The 19,420-nt window shown below is 47.0% G+C and overlaps 2 protein-coding genes across 3 annotated transcripts in view; one reads left to right on the forward strand and one right to left on the reverse strand.

Annotated features, from left to right (window-relative positions):
* The window catches only part of Fdh (alcohol dehydrogenase class-3 Fdh), an 89,950-nt gene extending 86,857 nt beyond the window's left edge, over positions 1–3,093 (forward strand). For both annotated transcript variants that reach the window (XM_065437850.2, XM_065437845.2), the window contains exon 10: positions 2,752–3,093. In XM_065437850.2, coding sequence (XP_065293922.1) covers positions 2,752–2,776 — 25 coding nt within the window. In that variant the 3' untranslated portion in view covers positions 2,777–3,093. The remainder of the gene's footprint in view (positions 1–2,751) is intronic.
* SP555 (SPRY domain-containing SOCS box protein SP555) lies at positions 3,065–18,740 on the reverse strand. The gene is made up of 5 exons (XM_065437880.1): positions 18,696–18,740; positions 14,656–14,791; positions 10,654–10,872; positions 6,365–6,621; positions 3,065–4,799 (listed from the first exon to the last, which is right to left on the reverse strand). The coding sequence occupies exons 2-5, from the start codon at positions 14,785–14,787 to the stop codon at positions 4,694–4,696; spliced, it is 714 nt and encodes a 237-aa protein (XP_065293952.1). The 5' UTR covers positions 14,788–14,791; positions 18,696–18,740; the 3' UTR covers positions 3,065–4,693.
* Between the last annotated feature and the right edge of the window lie 680 nt (positions 18,741–19,420).

The following is a 19,420-nucleotide window of genomic DNA, read 5'->3' on the forward strand; positions in this document are numbered from 1 at the left end:
TTGTCACATTGCAGATGGACGAAGAAAAGAGGCACAGGACAGAGTGCTGCATAGCATAACTGACATTCTCTCCTGTGCCTCTTTCCTTTTAAAGCATTGCACGCGTAATGTGAAGACATGGGCTCGTTCCCCACCTGCGGCAAGTTTTTTCATCCACTTTCATTGCCATTAATTTATCATTTCTTTAATTCAAATAATTAGTAGAAGTAATTTCCACTATGTTCTTCTTGGTGTCATTGTTTGTTGGCTTCTCATGATATTTCCTTCTTCCTGTGTCACTCTGCTCAAAAAAATCTGCTGTGCAACTATAGTCGGATACAACTTTAGAAAAAAGGGGAGGCCCCGCCCAGATGACCGAAGCGCAACAGCCGATTTCCTTCGCGACTAAAATAGTCCCGCTCGAAAAATCGTGCTCCTAAAACTAGTAATTCTCGGTATAAATAAAGACTTTTGTATTTTGATGACTGGTTTAGTAGAGCTTTCATGTGCTAAATCACATGCCGGACAGCGACAGAAAAATAACCCCATGCCTTCTACAACGCTGCCCGTCGTCTGCTCTTTAGCTTCATTGCAAGTGACGAAAGTAGAAAGAGCAGCTCTGCATGGCTTTTGCGCTTGTTTACATGTACACGGCGTATCTACTACTCGTTTTCCAAGCTTAAAATGAATCAGTTGCTATTGAAAAAGTACTTATATAAAACAATGCATTTATCGCAACCATTACAAACCTGGGGCGAGAATACGGTCGAGGCAGGAAGGTACAAAAATGCTTCATTCATCGTTTTAAATAAATACTCTTGGTTTTAAATAGCATAACATTTGTATTTTTTTTTGTTTTGTGTTTTCACAATTTCACAGCACGCATTCTACAGCTTGCGCGTGCAGTGAGCACTGGTGGACAGCAATCAATCGACGGTGCTACACAACGCTCGAACACTGTCGCTAGACGTTCGGCTATCTCACTGATAGCCGAACCAATGATCGTTCACGCTAAGTTGACGGCGACAAATCTTTGCGTTGAAGGCTTCTTCTGCAAATATTTTCTGTTGAGACACTCGTAGGTTTGTTTCATGCGCGCACACTTTTCCGATTTCTCCTGAGAATGGTTTTGCTCCATCACTTCACCCCGTCCGACGAAAAACGCAGCGACACAGTACACGAACACACCCGCTGCTAACAGTAGGCACCAGTCTTTGGAAAACTTTTTCTCATCATAACGTCACTCGGGAGCGAAATAAAACAACATGGAACAAACATGCAGGATGTGTGTTCGTAGCGGTCGCCGCAGGATCCTGCTTTCAGACAAACCGCAGCGCCAGCGATGCGTGCTGCAATGTTCCTTCGCCGGATCACGGCTCAGAATAAACGCACGCGGCACAAATGCCGCATCGGAAGTTCGTAGTAATATTTCCGGCATGATAGACCATCACAAACAGTTCTGGAATTCACTCTGACGAGGGGCTGAAGCACACAGCTGACGCGACCTCGCCCAGTTCGAAGCGCGGACGGCCATTTTCTCCGTCGGCGGGCTCACCGGCCGTCCGGCTGATGACGTTAGTCCAAAGTGCGCGCCCATTTGTGGGTGCTGGTGTGCCTCCGCCTCGGAGGAGTGAGCGCCCGCTTTTTTCTAAAGTTGTATCCGACTATAGTGCAGTCCTTAATACTTTTGATGATGAACTTCTCATTGTGCTACAAGAGGGCCCCCTTAAAGTCAGTGCATTGACACAATATTCATCACTTGGGTCTTTAATAGCTGATAACACAGCAGGTCAAAAAGACGAGGTACCGCACAATGATCCTACAGATAGCAGATGCCATCACCGAGTAACTTGCAGGTGCTTGAGAGTTGAAATGTCTTGCGATGTGAATATATATATATATATATATATATATATATATAGTCATGTAATGAGAAGCCAACAAACACTGACACCAAGTACAACATAGGGGAAATTGCATGTGCTTAATAAACGAAATAAAGTAATGATAAATTAATGGAAATTAAAGTGGATGAAAAAACAACTTGCCGCAGGTGGGAACCGAACCCACAACCTTCGCATGTCGCGTGCGATGCTCTACCAATTGAGCTACCGCGGCGGCGTTTCCCCATCCACTTTCTTGGGTATTTATGTGTACTAGTAGAACCCTGGGAGTGTTATATATATATATATATATATATATATATATATATATATATATATATATATATATATATAAATAAATTTTTTCCAGTCTAGCATATCTGCAATAGTGAGTTCACCCACTGTTGATAATTTGTCTCCATCTTCCCGCAAGCCCTTTGTCTTGTTAGCACATCTGCCGTTTAAGATTATATTTTATATAGTCCTTAACGTCTACAAACTGCTCATTGGACATTGTAGGTCTACACAAACCTTCTACATATGGAGCTGCCTAAAATCGAGTTGTAGCATAACACTCGGTACAGAGAACCTGATCGTCAATTTGCTTTTCAAGGTCTGGTTCACTTTTAATTATGGACACGTTGAGTATGCACAAGAATTAGGTTGTCATTCCTGCTGCCTTAAAGCTCAAGAAAATTTTTCTCCCCTATTGGAGTTTCACATGCCTATAGGCATTGCTTACAAAATGTGAAAAAATAGAAAAACTTTATTATAGCTTTATTTTACACACTTCCACCAGGCGCTGTGTGAGCAGCTACAATGGCTGGTTTCACGTTTTATCCTTATGCTTGACATGTTGTCAACTGTTTTTTGCTCTCCTCTCTTTCAGAATCCGTTCTGTCATAAACTTCTGAGGCTGCAGCAAAAAAAGGTGCACATTCGTCAGCATCTTCCAGCGTTATACTGAATGCAGTAAATCCATGTATTGCTGTGGCACAGAGCATCAAACTACTTCATGTCGCAACTGAAAAGAAAGGTGGAAGAAGCCACACCCTCAGTTACGCTGCTTCTGTCCCTTGTTACTCTTATCATTGTGCTTCAATGTATTTTCAACCATCCAGTGCATGGGCCTTGCCTTAACAGTTTCTAGTATGTGGGAATAAGGAAACCTTTTCAATTGTCACGAGACTGACTCAAACAAATAAATAAATAAACACTTTATTTTCTTTAACATGTTGTTGTGAAGAGATGGCGTCCATGATGATTTTGCTGCAAACCTAATTGGCTTTTGCAGCATAATTGTTAAGTACTTTGCCATAAATAGGTGAATAAATACTGTACACACAGCAATGTCATTGTGGGCGACCTGGAGAAAATGTAAACACATGCATCATTATCGAAACTTCGGGTTACTCTTCGGTTACGTTTTCCATTTCAGCTTCGTGATGCTCATATGTATGCAGAGAGGTCATTTAGCAGTCTAAATCTGTTGCTCTTTTGCAGTTGCACTGTATAATAGACCTCTCGGACCATGGTGCACTTTGATAGCACTGCTAAGGTCTTGCACTGTCTTACAAAACTGTACTCGCACAAACAAAGCATGCAAGCCTTCACAATCCCTTTTGCATATTTCATCTTAATATGAATGCATTTTATTGCAGGTTAGTGAACACCATTGTACTCATCAGTGATCCTTGTGCAGGTCTGTAGATCAATGCAATTGCATAGTTACCCCACTAAAATGTTCTTGATAGACATTATTTCTGTGGTAAAACTATGTAAATAAATTGAGATGCAGCAGCGACAGTGTAGTTCAGGGATAACTACATGCTAGTTTCCCTGTGACCACCCTTTAGGCAATCGAGCCCAAATACATCAAACAGGACCTCAAAGTAGTTTGCCAATTCAATATATCACAATATGCCAATGTGTTGCCTAACAGCCATGCGTCTACGGTTATTTGCTGCGTGCATTACCAACATCTTCTCTATTGTCACAAATAGGACCCACAAACTGTGAAACTGCGCGCGCTGGCATTTGGAATGCAATCTGGGCTGGTGTGCAAAGTGGAACGGTACTGCATGATATTTCACTGTGGAATCACCGAGCACGTCAATGCTTCACCACAGGTGCAGTACGTTTTCACTGGACATGTACACCACACTTATCGTACGTACTGATCAGTTGGACAGCATGCACAGCCGCAGTATGGCTGTCACTTATTACAGATCAACAAAGATCACATCTAAAAGTAGATGCACCACAGGTGTAAACACCTATTCTGTGCATAAATATGTCTTATCTAATGATCGGGCATGCCCCTGTTGAAAGTGATCGAATTGCTCATTGTGGTGCCAGGTTGACCAGCAGCAGGATGCTTCTGAAGGAAGTCTCCTGCCTCGTCTTTGCTTGCGAAAGGCACTTGAGCAGTGCACAGTCGCTTAGCTGCTTATGGAAAGCACACTTCACAGGTGTAGGTTGCTGTGGTGAATTTCCACTGTTGGATATAGGCAAATAGAAATACCTGGCTCATCTATAAGATGAAATTGACATGCACAGTGCAAGTTTAAATTAATATGATTGAACATGCATATAAAAACCAGACTATGCCCGTGTAAGGACATGCCCACATTGTGTTCTTGTGCTCAATCATAGCGCAGCTAGGTGTCACAGTGGCTTCTGAAAGTTTTCTGGCATCAGGTTTGGTGTTGCGATGGGCCAGCTCGGCTTGATGTCATATTGACTAGTGGGGGCATTTGGCAGCAAACACGCTTTACGTCTAGGGAGGGCGTCACGACTAGAGTATGTTGTGATGGCAGGACAAGCTGCCCTCACATGTCCTCTTCATGCAGCAGGTAGCGTTGCAGTCGTGGTGGCAGCCTCAGCTCACGCACGGCGTCTGGACCCGCAGTTCGCCGCAGGATCACTGCACGGCAGCTGCATGGTGATGGCACAGATATGACATACCAGCACAAAATTTGCTCTTAAGCTCATCAAAATGCTAGTATACGGGGTGTTTCAGACAACTTGTGCGAAGTCTTTAAGAAATTGGTTGTGCGTTACTGTCTACCAGAATCAATTTACTGATGGCTTTGCATCACTATGCTACAGTCTCTGGTAAAGGCCTTCAGCAGGGGGGTATACATGGGTTCAGTGTGCTCAGTTTAAACAAAACAAAAAGGTACGCAGTATTTTTTTTGTCAGGATTACTGTTGCAACTAAAAAAAACGTTAAAAGACCCACAGCACGGGAATGGGCATTCGGTTGCGAGCCTAAATGTGCTCCGATCCAAGGAACCTGCGAAGGTCACCTGCCCCGCCCAAGCAATCTTTACCCTTTTTTTTTATGCAAGTCTGTTTTGTCACTGCAACGAAAATGAGAAGGGAGATGTTTGTACATAGAGGGGTCGGGTCCTTGCCATCTTCATACTGGGGCCACTGTGGTTGATAAACTGGGCAAACTCACCGATGGGAATGCAGTGTGGTATCTATCTTGGAATATTTGTGAATTGTTGCAGCTTTGTGCCCATGTAATGTTACCAGGTTTCATTATATTTTACTTGGATATCAAATGGATTCTCTTAATTACAGCACAGTCGCATTGCCGCATGTTTTGCCCTTTCTGTGAACTGCTTACTTGTAGCGTTGTTATTCTGTGTATTGGATGAAACTACATTGTTGGAACAGCAGGATGTGTAATTGTAGGGAATGTTTTCGCGCCAACGTGTTTAGTAAACCTGATTAAAAAAAAGGCTTGCGCAACAATTTTTCGACCAAAAACAATTGGGTGAAAGCTTATCTAGAAAAATTGTTTACATTTTTTGGGGGGTTGTAAATAAAATACCGAGAATGCTGAACATTAGGTATACTGAATAATGCCACCGAATGTATGCAGAAGGACTGGTGTAGGGTGGCCATCCTAAATGGAACAAATGGCGGCCAGTAACCATAAGCTTGCAAACATTTCGTCGAATACCTAGTGCAAGCCAACCTGGCATAACTAAACATGTAAGCCAGCCTACAACATAACCTATGGAATATTGAATTTTTTCTGCGTTTGAATTAAAATGCGATACTAATTTTTGCGCCCCAATGCGTCAGTAAATGTCAACATTGTTCGATCTTGGACAAGTAAAATGGCGAGATTTATCCTGCTGCGATTTATGCCGGTGAGCTTTTGTCCAGTTGAGTCCAAGAATGAACACATTTCATTCCAGTGACGATAGGAATAAAATTGCGAGTGCCTGTGGCCAGGCGGCGAATGGTCGCGCTGCTGAATGGCTTGCGCCAGATGTGGCCGTCGCCACAAAACACTACGGTGCCATATTGTGAAATACCTTTGCATTCGCACACTACCATGCAGGGACAAAAATTGGTGCTTAAATAGGAATGTACAAATCTTTTTTAACGAATTTAGCCTAGTGTCGCGGTGATGTATGGCGGCACTTCTGCACCGGCAGTAATGTAACGCGCCTGAATAAGCACAAAGCAAGAGAGACTCGCCGGTCCTGCAGGCCGGCGAAGTCCCTGCGTGCGTTGGCCAGACACATCTCGGTCTTGGCGGCAGTTGACGAGACGGCCGGGTAGAGGGGCTCGCGCACGCGGTGCAGGTCACGGAAGGCGACGCCCAGGCACACGCCGTCCTTGTAGTAGGTGAGCGTGCCGCGCCGCCCGTCGAACAGCATGCCCAGCACGGTCGGCTCGTTCTCGCGGAACGGCCGCGTGAACGACCGCCATCGGCCGTCGTGCCACAGGAGGCCCTGCGACCAAAGGCGCGTGTGACGTTCTTCAATCGCAAATAATTGCTATTGCATGAATAGATTAAGCATTGTGCAAACAGGAAGGGATCAGGGCGCGAAAATACAGACGGGAAACCACAGTGGCAAGCGCCCTTTTTGTGTGTGTGTTCTTCAAACCGAACAGCTGGTACACCGGACTAATTGCTCGAGTGCCTGCCCCGCGGACTTCCCTGTTCCACTCTTGGGACCGCAGGCTTTGAGGAAGAGACCGATTCGCGTAGTAACAAATGAAGCGTATCGTAGCCTGTTTGGGCAGGCAAAACCAAAGTGCCGAGCAGTTAAAGCTTTGGCACGCAAACGGTAACTGTTCTGTTCTGCGTGCCACCAACAGTTGTGCCGTCGTAATTCGCGCCTGCCCTCCACACACCGTAGGCCACCGATCTGAGGAGTGCCTAAAAGGCAAATGAAATGTACAATGCTAATTTTATCAGAGATCGATGCCAACAGGTGTTCTAAAGCACAAAATTCATAATCACGGACAAAGTTGCAAATTACGGCATACGTACGCAGGTGCTGCTGAGAATTTCACTCGGCTAAACGTGAGTTCAAGGAGGGTATCACTCGATCATGAGAAATTTCCTTTCATGCCGTTTTGCAGAGAAAACGTGTTCGCTTGATCTGCGCTATCGCTTCTCGCTTGTACACTCTTAGGCCAAGTTACACCCTTTGGCTTGCCCCTCTGCCACACAACAATAATCGTTATCTGCCTTGATGCGTTTCCTTTCTTTAACGCTGCGAGCCCGGAACTTTCCAGTAACGAACGGCACGCGCGTTATCAGAAGGGGCACTACAAAGGGTGTAAACTGTTCTATGCTGATAACCCGCGTGCCGTTTGTTACTGGAAAGTATCGGGCTCGCAGCGTTGAAGAAAGGAAACGCATCAAGGCAGATAACGATTATTGTTGTGCGGCAGAAGGGGCAAGCCAAAGGGTGTAACTTTGCCTACACTCTAAAAACAGTTTGCACCCTTTGGGGTGTATATTTGTCCCACAACAATAATCGTCACCTGCCATGCTTGCGTTTCCTTTCATGAAAGCGCTGCGCTCGCTACTTTCCTGTCGAGAATGCTCTGTCATGCTGATAACGCGCGTGCCGTTCGTGACTTGGAAGTACCGGGCTCGCAGAAAGGAAATGCGGGCAAGACAGATGAAGATTAACGTTGTTTGGCAAATATACACCCAAAGGGTGCAATTGTTTTTAGAGTGTACACTCTTAGAAAAATTTACACCCTTTGGGGCGTATCTTGTCCCACAACGATAATCGTCATCTGTCTTGCCCGCATTTCCTTTCTCTAACGCGGTGAGCCCGGTACTTCCCAGTCACGAACGGCACGCGCGTTATCAGTGTGACGCAGCATTCTCGACAGGAAAGTAGCGAGCGCCGAGTTTTCAAGAAAGGAAACGCAAGCTAGGCAGATGACGATTATCGTTGTGGGACAAATATACACCCCAAAGGGTGCAACCGTTTTAAGAGTGTATATATACTCGCCGTTGGAGTACGTTCACTCTGCTTTTGAAGTCTACGTATACGGCTACACTCTAAGAAGAGTTTACACCCTTTGGAGTGCCCCTTCTGCCACACAACGATAATCGTCATCTGCCTTGATGCGTTCGATTTCTTTAACGCTGCGAGCCCGGTATTTTCCAGTAACGAACGGCATGCGCGTTATCAGCATGATAGCGTTCCCGACAGGAAAGTAGCGGGCGCGGCGTTTTCAAGAAAGGAAACGCATCAAGGCAGATGACGATCATCGTTGTGTGGCAGAAGGGGCACGCCAAAGGGTGTAAACTGATCTTAGAGTGTAGTACGAGTACGAGTGTAGTACAAGAAGTTTATTCTGCAGCATGAGTTCCAAACACTTTTTTTTTTTTTAGAATGTAGATATAGACCGTAAAAATAAGCGCGCTCTGTTGTTTGGCGGGAAATGCGTGCGCAAAGCAACCGGATGGGGTAAGCAACGCTATCGTCGAGATCCATATGCCCAATGAATCCAAACACACATTTCAGACTCTTATTAGCTTCATTCTTGTCGGACACACAACTGCTCGTCAGACACGCAAGTTTGTTACTTAGACGCCAAAATCGAAGCTTTATTTTTCAGCTTCAACTTCGACGCTGGAATATAGCGCTTTCCAACGCGAGTAGCCTGGACGTCGCCGTAGTTAATCTCGACTTTTGTGAGAACGCCATTGAAAGCATTAGGAAAACAAAACACTTTTATTCTGCACATGCTTGCAACAGTGAAAAGCAGGCATATTGTGCGCCTGTAATACGACTGAGCAAATATCGCACATAGTTCTTGGTTGGAAGTTTTAGGGCGAGTCCATATACAGGGACGACCCGTTATAGTGATCGGGAATTTCGTATGCCCTTATCACCGTGTCAGTCTTTCATCACAGTTCCATGCTGCTTGCGGGCCATTTTAAGCATTTTCTAATGATCTCGATGGGACAGAGCGTGCCCAACCTTTCTGAGTACGCGCATTAGCGGGTTCCATTCCCGCGAACCTTCCAAGTATACATGAAACCTTGTCATGTTGAAACAGCGCGAAAAAAAAAAAAAACACGACGAGACAGCGTTGTAGCTTGTTCCCTTAGTGTGTGCCTTTCACTGTTTTCTTATCATGTCGCTACACCAACTCGCACTTATACTTTTGAAACTTTGTCATCCACTGTAGGGATGTAAGCGGCCGAAGAAAAACATTGAAAATTTCGGAAAAGTAGTTTTTTTTTCAACCATGATAAAATTGAAAAAAAAATAATAAAAAGAACAGAGCTTCCCCGCGTAATTGTTCTGCTGCGATGCGCCTCCTATCGACGTATCTAAAAGCATCTGGGTCCATCCACGTGGTGGCAAGAACTTTGCTTTAACCAACCCTTGAGTCCTCTCGCCTGTCGCGTATTGCAGATTCCCCCCTTCTTCTGCAGCATGTGAAACTAATTGGCCCGAGTTTGTAAATCTGCGCACCAATCTACGCAAAAGGCTCGCAGGGGGATCGGGTGCAAAAACTTGTGTACGTGCACACGAACCTCAATGTCCGGAAGGTTTGGTGCGCTGCACAGCGATGCCTTGATAGCACACTGTAACGTTGACACATCAAGCGGAAATGAATCGGACACAGATTGATACAAATGTCGACGTTGACGTCTTCATGTGAAATGTGCCAAGATTTTGAACCCGGAAGCTCTGCTGATACTTTTGTGATGCAATAATGTAACAATTCTTTTCAGTGTTAAAGAAATGCGTCGGGTTTTTGATAGCTCTAAGTGCAATCGTCTGTCTTTTTTCAATTTTTCGTGTAATTGTGGAAAAAATGAAAGAAAACGGTTTTTTTTCACGCCCCTCAAAATTTCATGGAATTTTATATCTCTATTCCACTGGAGAAAGTGTTAACGAATTCGATTGTGAGGTGTGAGTTAAGAAATTTCATAAACCAAAGGCTTCGTGCAGTGCGCAAGCTCTGTTGTATACGGCGTAGTTCTGCGTGTTCATGATTTCGTCTACGCAAGAAATATCCCATATAGATGTCCCGTTCATAGCAGAGCGGAGAAAGCTGTTTAAAAAAAAATTAAATTACGGGGTTTTACGAGCCAAAACCACGATCTGATTATGAGGCACGCCGTAACTAGTGGGGGACTCCGGAGACGTGGACCACCTGGGGTTCTTTAACGTACGCTTAAATCTAAGTACACGAGTGATTTCGCATTGCGCCCTCATCGAAATGTGGCCGCCGTGGCCGGGATTCGAGCCCGCGACCTCGTGCTTAGCAGCGCAACACCATTTTTTTAGTGAATAGCTGTCGGCCATCATTAATCACGGCACAAAATAGCTATTACTTATCAATTTAAAAAAAAGTGGTCTTTGCCCGTGTTTCTCTTTCGCCAGCCCTCTGACACAAGTGCAAAGCGAGTGTTGTAATTTGGGGTTAAGAACTTTCTTTGGAGCCCGACCTGTGCTACAGAATACCAGTTGCTGGCGGAGTAGCAGCCTCACCTTGTGCGAGAGCCCCCATCCGTGGTTGTCTTGTCCGAGCAGGTCGAGGAAGGCGTTGGCGTGCAGCCGTGCCTGCGCCGTGCACAGGCCCCACATCATGCTGGTGCCAAAGACGCGATGCGACACACGCACTTCCCAGTAGCTGCGCCGGTCCCTCGCCAGCGGACTCGCGCTCCGCACGCCCGCCGTGCCGCTGCTCCAACGAGGGTGGAACTGCGCCTGCGCACGTGGAACACACAGGCTTCGCTGAAACGATTTATTAGCAGCATTTCGTTTTGCAGAGATGTGGAAATCTTGGCTATGAGGCACGCTCTGCAACATGACTTCAGTCGCCAACGTTTTCTTTTACTGCGATAATTTTTCGGAGAAGTCTGCGCCGAGCTATGGGCGCGCGTTTTAAGCAATCAAGCGTTGCTCCATGTGCTCTCTCTCTGGCACTTTTCTTGAGCCTGTCTCAGAGTGCCACTCGTTGTTTTTCTCGCTATCTCCGTCTTGCTATGCGGCATCTTCAAAACTCATGAACCGCGACTGTTCCAGGCGCTCGGGGTCCGATGGCATGCAAGACCAGCTCAGTATCTTGCTACCAATGTCGGAGCGCTTCCGCTGCAGGCGTCTCGACGGTGCTGTGACGTCACCGGCGCCATTCGAGGATATATTGCTACCGCCACCGGAAAGATCGCGGGCCCTTATTTGAAATGATGACGATTAGTTATTGCAGGTTCGTCCACTCTTATAGCAAACAATTAGTATTCAGTGTGATAAACAGCTTCAACCTTTCTTTTGCTTTATGAGAAAAGAGCGGCCGATGTGATGCCTATAAGAATGTGGGAATTACGGAACTTCGTATTTTCTCGCGCTTCTCCGCGTGCCCCGCAAGCGAATACAACAGACGCCTTCCTCCCGTCTTCCCGTGTGAGGAGCCAGGCGGCTTCACCTCTGGCGACAGGACCATCATGCAAACCGGTCGCAAACGTAGACGACCACGTGGCTGCGGATAATAGCAATGTAGAACGTCCGAAACCACCAGTCTGGAGGCTTTCTTACGAAGTCTATATCTCTGCTGTCAGCACTTGACTATACTTGCTTCCCTCAAGAGTGTACGACACTGCATACTTCACGCACTGCGCTCGAAGTCTGCTTTAGGGGTCCATTAGTGAAGCGTAAATTGCGAAGCTATAAAACTCCTTCAACGTCACCTGCGGTGCATTGTAGAAGGTCGAGCGCTCAAAGTCATGCGTGCTCTTCTGCCTCTGGTCTTCCTTAACATGGGCTGCTTGAAAAGAGTATTGCATACTCTAGTGAGAAGTCCAGTTATATACACCGGCTAAAACCGACATTGGTTAAGAGTGCCTGCAGATAGCACTGTCGTCTGTTAATCTGCGCGTTATCAACGCGGGCCCATAAAACACTGGCTTATACTATATGCCAGCTAATATGATCACTCACGGGTAAAATATAATCTTTTTAGCGTTTTTTTTTTCCTTCGGAAATCAAGGATGTACAAATTCGGCATGGAATATTGCCGCAGTAAATTTTCCACAAAGATCACCGACGATTACGACACTCCCTAATGAGAAATTTGAGCGCAGCTGCATACTATAGGTGTTTTCATTTCGCGATATATTGGTTGGCGCGGTCAATCGGTCTCGTGCGGCACGTTGCAATCGGAGCGAAGTGTGGTGCGACTGCCTCGCTAATCGGCGAGACCGCGAGAGGAAGCGCGTGAGTGAAGCATGGGCTCGGTTCACAGCAGCCACCGCAGAGAACCTCCGCTCATGCAGCGTTTCGTTCAAATACAGATGCGCGCTACTATGGCGCCATATCGCAGCCATCATTGCCGCAAAGCTCCTCGTGCGCGGCACTACGCTTTTCTTCTCGCGCTTTCACCATACCCTCCTCCTCCGCTTTCCTCATCGCTGTCGCCGCTTCTTTTTCATCCCCCCGCTGCGCTCAGCCAACCACGGTTACCAACCCTGGTTACTACACAAGATGGTGTTCAGCATGCTTTGAGTGGTGGTTATTTGTATCACTATGCTGCGCCATGTGTTGTGGATGGCGCTCCCCTTACCACCGTACGCGAAAGCCAACCGGTACTTCGAGCCTCCTGGTACCTCAAGGACCTCAAGGACCAGTTCGGAACACCGTGCAGCGTCTGCGACCACGCAGAGGCGCAGCGACTCTCAAACGACAGCGCCTGCGTCTTTGACCAGAGGCGCAGCGTCTCAAACGCTATAGCTGTCACGAGGGGAAAGTGCGTGAACGCTTCACCGTGCCACTGTACGGTACCGTAGCACCGTGTGGTTTTTACCGATGCGTTAGACTGCAGTGTCTTCAGAATCGGAACAGGAAAGCGGTTTGACAGTCATAACAAATTGCAGTTAGTTCCCAAAGAATGCTAAACGCATTATGACGTGCATGGTAAAAACAGACATGGTGGTGATGGTTGCCATCCGCGTGCTTTGTTTTAAGACAACACACAAAAATGCGGAGTTTTCAGGATGAGCTCGGGCAGTATAGCATCGTACTTTGCGTATAAACAGTGATAAACCAATGGCCTTACAGAACACTTCAACCTTGCCGCTTCAACCAGTGGAGCCACCAGCACTCGGTAATCTAGACGTTGTGCTATATGGCTCCAGATCGATCAGTTATGACCACTTAGTGTTTCATGCACGCAAGACGCCGTACACGACCATTTTTGACATGCCGCCCACGTTGGAATGCGGCCACTATATATGCACGACCGGCAATCGAACCTGTGATTTCGTGCTTGGCAGCAGAACGCCACGGCCACTGAGCCTCCGCTAGAGGTCTCCGTGGGTGTGCATTTGAGACCGTATGCTTTTCTTGACTTGTCTAAGAGGAAAGACCCGCCGTGGTCGCTCAGTGGCTATGGTGTTGGACTGCTGAGCACGAGGTCGTGGGATCGAATCTCGGCCACGGCGGCCGCATTTCGATGGGGGCGAAATGCGAAAACACCCGTGTACTTAGATCTATGTGCACGTTAAAGAACCCCAGGTGGTCGAAATTTCCGGAGCCCTCCACTGCGGCGTGCCTCATAATCAAAAAGTGGTTTGGGCACGTAAAACCCCATAATTTCATTTCTAAGAGGAAATTATTTTACGTATACAGCGGATGCAGCTAGAATTGAAGCTATTCCCATGCATGTTGCCACGGACACCATAGAATAAGAAGCAGATTCACCGCCACGTGGACTTGATGCTGATGGTCGCGCGATTGTTTCAGTTTCCGAGTTTTGATCGACATCTGTCTTGACACGAAGTCGAAAAGTTCTCGTCATGCTGCCGAGACAAATTCACCTGAACACCTAACAAAAACACCCGCCGCGCAACAATTTTCTGCTCGTTTTGATCGCTGAAAGATTTGACGCCGAGTCACGGCCACGATGGGCACGCTGCGTCGAGTTTACATTGACCTTTCGCTGCTGTCTGCGCGGTGTTAGAAGTCTGGCCAATCATATAGCACTTTGACTAAGCTGTCTGAGCCACAACATGCCTGTAGAAACAATTGTGGAGATCTTATATTCGACAAACGTCATAAAAACCGCTTATAATAATATATTGCTACAATTAGGTCTACTGACGTCGAAAGAGCCATCGTAGCGAAGAGGACGATGTCGTTCAGCGCGCGAGCTGTCCACCATTTTGCCCGGTGTCCTTGCATCTCAGTGTAAATACATCACGTGAATAGTCGCACGTTGTGCTTTGCTTGCGTAACAATATTACTACTCACGCGCGGTTTCCGTTGTTGTTTGTGCCGCGTCACTGTACATTGCAGCAGCAGCCTCTAGCACCGCTATAAACTCGACCGCAGCAACACCGAGCTACAAACCCTTCGTCCAACAATACTACATCACGTGTCCTGGAATCATTGAAACACGAACGCCCCACAAGCGGCAGTGGCCGGTTGTTGCTGCACACAACCATGCAGCGCCCGTCCGCCGCGCAATCGAATAAAAGCGTGGGTCTGCAAGTCGCTTACCTGTTGGGGTCCAAGCAGCACCACTTCAGGCGACTTGTGCGTCGTGCTCCAGGCCCAGCCGGGGTCCTCGACTCCCCAGTTCCACGGTTCGAGCCGGCCGTCGATGTCACCTTGGCCGTCGGCGTCCTCCATGGCTCTGTGAACGGGGCGCTGTACTGGCTGGCGCATCGGCGTATAGCGGCGCTGCTCAGCGCGTTCCGTTAGGAACGAGCCCGCACGCCCCTCCTCGATATCGACCGTTGGCTCCCCATCTGCCGCTGGCCCGCGCTGGACCCCTCGACAGAGCGCCAGCTGTCTCTCGGCGGGGGAAGACGCGGGTCCCGCGCGTGCCGCGTATTCACCCCCGGCCCCCCTTTTTTATAAAGGTGACCCCCCGCCACCATACTTCCGTCCCGCTGCCACGCGCAGTCGATCCCCAATCCTCCCTCCGCGCTTTTTTTTTTTATTGCGCGTTTTTATTTAAGCGGATTGCTCGAGCAGCCGGTAGCTTGCGTAGACAGCGGTACGTGCGCTCATAGCGCACAACCCGAAGCTCGTGGTTAGTTTATCTGCCGCGGCTGTTGGCGCACGAATCTGTGCGACGTTTCTCGCGTGCGCGCTGCAGGGATCAGCTGATAACGAGAAGCGCCGTGGAACGGTGCGATCAAGCGCCCTGAGAACATTATGCGGGCGCAGGGCACGTATATGAGAGACGCTAGGTTCATATACTTCGTCCGCGTCCGTGGCGACCGCGCGCAATCTGCCCGGACATTTGCCGGTCAATGGCTCGGTGTTGCCGAAATTAAAAGAGGTGAGAGAGCAAAGAAGTAGAATGTGTAAAAGAATAATAAAAATTCAGTTATGAAGTTTTACGTGCCAAAACCACGATCTGATTATGAGACACGCCGTAGTGGGGGACTCCGGAAATTTGGACCAGCCGGGGTTCTTTAACGTGCACCTTAACTTGCATTCGTTCTAAGGGCGTGCCTGCTCGAATAAATTAGGAACAAGTTGTGCCCGAATTTAGTTCCGTCCCGCCGCGGTGGTTTGGTGGCTATGATGTTGGGCTGCTAAGCACGAGAAGTCGCGGCATTAAATTTCGGCGAGCTGTCTCGCCCTTGTCCCGCGCACTGGGGACACCTTAAAGATTCCCTCGCGGCCAAAATTAATCCGGAGTCCCCCACTACGGCTTGCCTCATAATCAAATCGTGGTTTTGCGCACGTAAAAAAACATAATTCAGTTTAGTTCCGGAGCGGTATGTTCAGGAATAAGTGATGTAACAAATAAGCAGCTTTATTTCTGAAATAGGTTCGTTGCGCGTTCATAACAAATTCATGAGAGCGACGGGCAAACGTCAGTCCGCGGAGCTCGAATGGGTGCAGGCGTTGCTTGCGGTCAGCTGCAGTTAGATATGTACAGCTTCACCACACTCAGGACGTCGCATCGCGTGTTGCTATGACGTCATGACGTGACTGAAACGTCTTCTCAAGGTCGTGTAATTCGTGGGAAGCTTTACAGTACACGATCCGTACTCAAGAGCACCGGGCGTCCAGACGCCTTGTACTCAAGTTGCGACCCGGGAAGGTCAAGGAAAGCGGTAAAGCGTGCAGTGCGAATGAGTTGGGACGTTTTCTTGACATGTAACGGTGTAGTTTACACGCGCAGATGTAATAGAATTACTGGTAAACGAAAAGTTCTTGTTGCCGCTTGTTAAAGGGAGCACCCAATCTCAAAGAAACAAAATCTCTTCTTTTTCCTCTTGCGGTAGCGACTGTGCTCCCGCGAGTTCGTACCACGTTTCCTCGCTGCGTCGTTGTGAACGGGTCCTGACATGCAATAACGAAGGGGGGGGGGGGGGGGGCTACGTACACAATGCGGGCCATGCCACGCGCCTGGCGCGCAATAAGCAGCGCGGGTGGAGAGAAGCTCGCCTCTTTCCATCCGCGCTGCGATCGTACCTCCTCACCGGAAAAACAAACGTTCAGCGGTGCGAAACCTCGCCGTGGTTCACCTATCCGCTACTTCCCGCGCGATCCGTCCTCCTCCTAGGGCATAGCAAGGGTGTGCGTCTTTTCCTCCGCCACTACATTTCCTCCCACGCACCATACTGCCAGATATTGCGGGCAGCTGACCACACGATCGTATGTATTAATGTTAATTGTATACAAACCTCGAACGAGGAGTAATTTTGATACGATTGCTGCTTTCTGGACATACATAAACGTTTATCTTCATAGTCCGTACCGTCGTGCTTATTCACGGCGTTTACCTTAGTAACACGTTACAAGTCGTTCTTATGATATATTGCGTTCTGGTTGTCTTGGTTTATATTTACCACAGCTCTTCTGTCCTTATTTATTTTGACGTTGTGTCTTTTGTGTTCGTCAACTGTGCTGTCAGTCTACTGTCCAGTGCTGTTGTTCCCGGGGTTGAGGGGGCAGGAATGTTCGCTCAAGGCCAGTCTCCTCAAGGTAGGCCAGTATGCGCGCGCTCATACCCACGTACGTCACACGGACAGCTATGTATTATTAACCCTTCGTGTATGTAGCAGTGACTAGCCAAGCTCGACATTCTAGTTCTGCTGAATTATGAGGACAACAAATCTAACTTGTCATTTTTTATTTGGTCAAAGCAATAATCACATTTAAGTTCACTCTTAGGTCAAAAATAGACACGTACAGTGTGACGTTAGATCAATATATTTATATTAGCCTTCGAATATGCGGATTATTCTTGTGCGTACTAGTGGACGCTTTCGACCAAGCCCTTTTTCGATGTTTTTTTTTTCCCACAGCCCCAAACATCATTCTCTTCCGACGTTGATGTTGAAAATTCAATTGAATCAATTGAATAGTCGGCGTGTTCACGCATGACCGAAGTCAAAACTAAAGTTCATATCCCCTTTGCATCGACTATTTTAGATGAGAGCTGTTGCTTTGGTTATCCGATAACATATTTTTAGTACCATTTTGTCAAAGGAATCGAGAGTTTGCAAATAAACCATGCTATTACTACTTGGAATAAAACAAGATCAACGCTTTGAATTGCAATAACACATTTTTGGTTTGTTCCCGACTCCATCATATCACACAGTTTCCGTAGGCAAACTAAGAAAGTTGGTATTTTTACATCTTTTATATTTCTTCATTATTTCTGCCCGATTCAGTAGGTAAAACGTTAATCGGTCAGGATCACTATTTCCTCTTGGGCGCATAAATCAAAATATAGTCTTTATGCGCGTACTTCTTTACCTGTACAGTGTCAATTAGTCTCCCATACTTTATGCATTATTATTTGTGTCGGTCTGTTCATAGGCGTAGTTTACAACATTATGTGCCAGAGCATTCATCAGTATACTTACATGTCCTAAAATGCCCGCTGACTCCGTACAAGCATATAAGTATGAAAACGAACGATTACTTCTGTACAGGAACTTGAAAAAGTTTTCGTTTGTCATGTGAACGATTGAGTGTCGCTTTAGGGCTCACACTACGGAAAAATAAAAAAGAAAACAAACAAAGGTATACAGGAGCCACATCGTAATTCATGGTCAATCCCCCACTGTGGTTATGCGCAACAACAACAACAACGTAATTGTGGTTGTCGGAGCAGAATGTTTAGTTCCTCTGGAGGTGCGCTCACTCGTCTTCAAACGTGCCCAGTTATACCTGCCCGGATCAAATAGATTCATGCGACGCAGACGATATATGCTGCCGCTGACGTGTCATTATGATATGGACCATGATTTCACAAGTACATGTCAGTTGCGCTCTCAATACAAGTAAAATCGATTTAAGTTGTATCAAATTTATTAAATGCTGAGAATTGTCTCAGTGTACTAAAAACGCATTTAAAGAAGCTTCCTGTGCGTTCGTAGCACTTTTTTTTTTCGCATGCGCGTCACAAAAGAACGATCGAGGGCGTTCGTCCAAAAGCCCTGAAGTGGAATTTATTTAATACTAGCTGACGTAATCATCGTTAACGAGAGTCGTGTGAACTTTGCTACGTTTTCTGCCAAATCGACGGGCAACTGAAGTAGAGTGCAGTTCCCACTCCTTACCTGAAAGCACGGATGACAGTAATCGAAGGCTGTCTGCGTCGTCCTTCTCCACTTCTCACCACTCAGGTCTCGTGCACAGTGTTATTTATATGCTAGGTATTCTTTTGCTGAACGCATTGAAATGACATGAATACATTATTTTAAGACAGGCGAACACATAAAACACTGACAAGTTTCACGTCGTTCTGTCCAGCCGCTCTTGCCATAATGAGTACGAAAAAAATCATCAACAAACGTACTAGGGCTTGGGCGTTTCTCCAATCTACAGTGCTAGAAAAGAAACATTTTTGTAATTATTTTTTACAATTATACACACCTCTAGAGGCAAAACGGAGCTTTCGAGGGGGCACATCCAAGGTTCAAATCCAAGCTGGACCAGCAAGCACCCAGTATTCCCTCTCTTAGTGACTGCAACGTCTTACCATTCTTGGTGTACTGGAGAAGAACGAACAGTATGCCTGCTTCGAGAAAGACGACGACGAGGAGTTTGGTCGAAGCCTTGTGCCCTTATCTATGTATCGCCTGAGCTGTGTGACCTCTCGCTGCGTTGCTCTGCTGAGCATTGCAGAGAATTGCTGAGCGACACAGGCCGTGTCTTCCCCTCTGACGTTAATAGAAGCCCTACTCAAGGAATGCCACGTTATTCACCATACCACCACTTCATACCACGCGCAACCTAATGGCAAGACTGTCGGAAGGCTCTGACCAGACCAATTGGGACCGCG

The sequence above is a fragment of the Dermacentor albipictus genome, chromosome 1 (genome assembly GCF_038994185.2).
Source record: "Dermacentor albipictus isolate Rhodes 1998 colony chromosome 1, USDA_Dalb.pri_finalv2, whole genome shotgun sequence".
NCBI lineage: Eukaryota > Metazoa > Arthropoda > Arachnida > Ixodida > Ixodidae > Dermacentor > Dermacentor albipictus.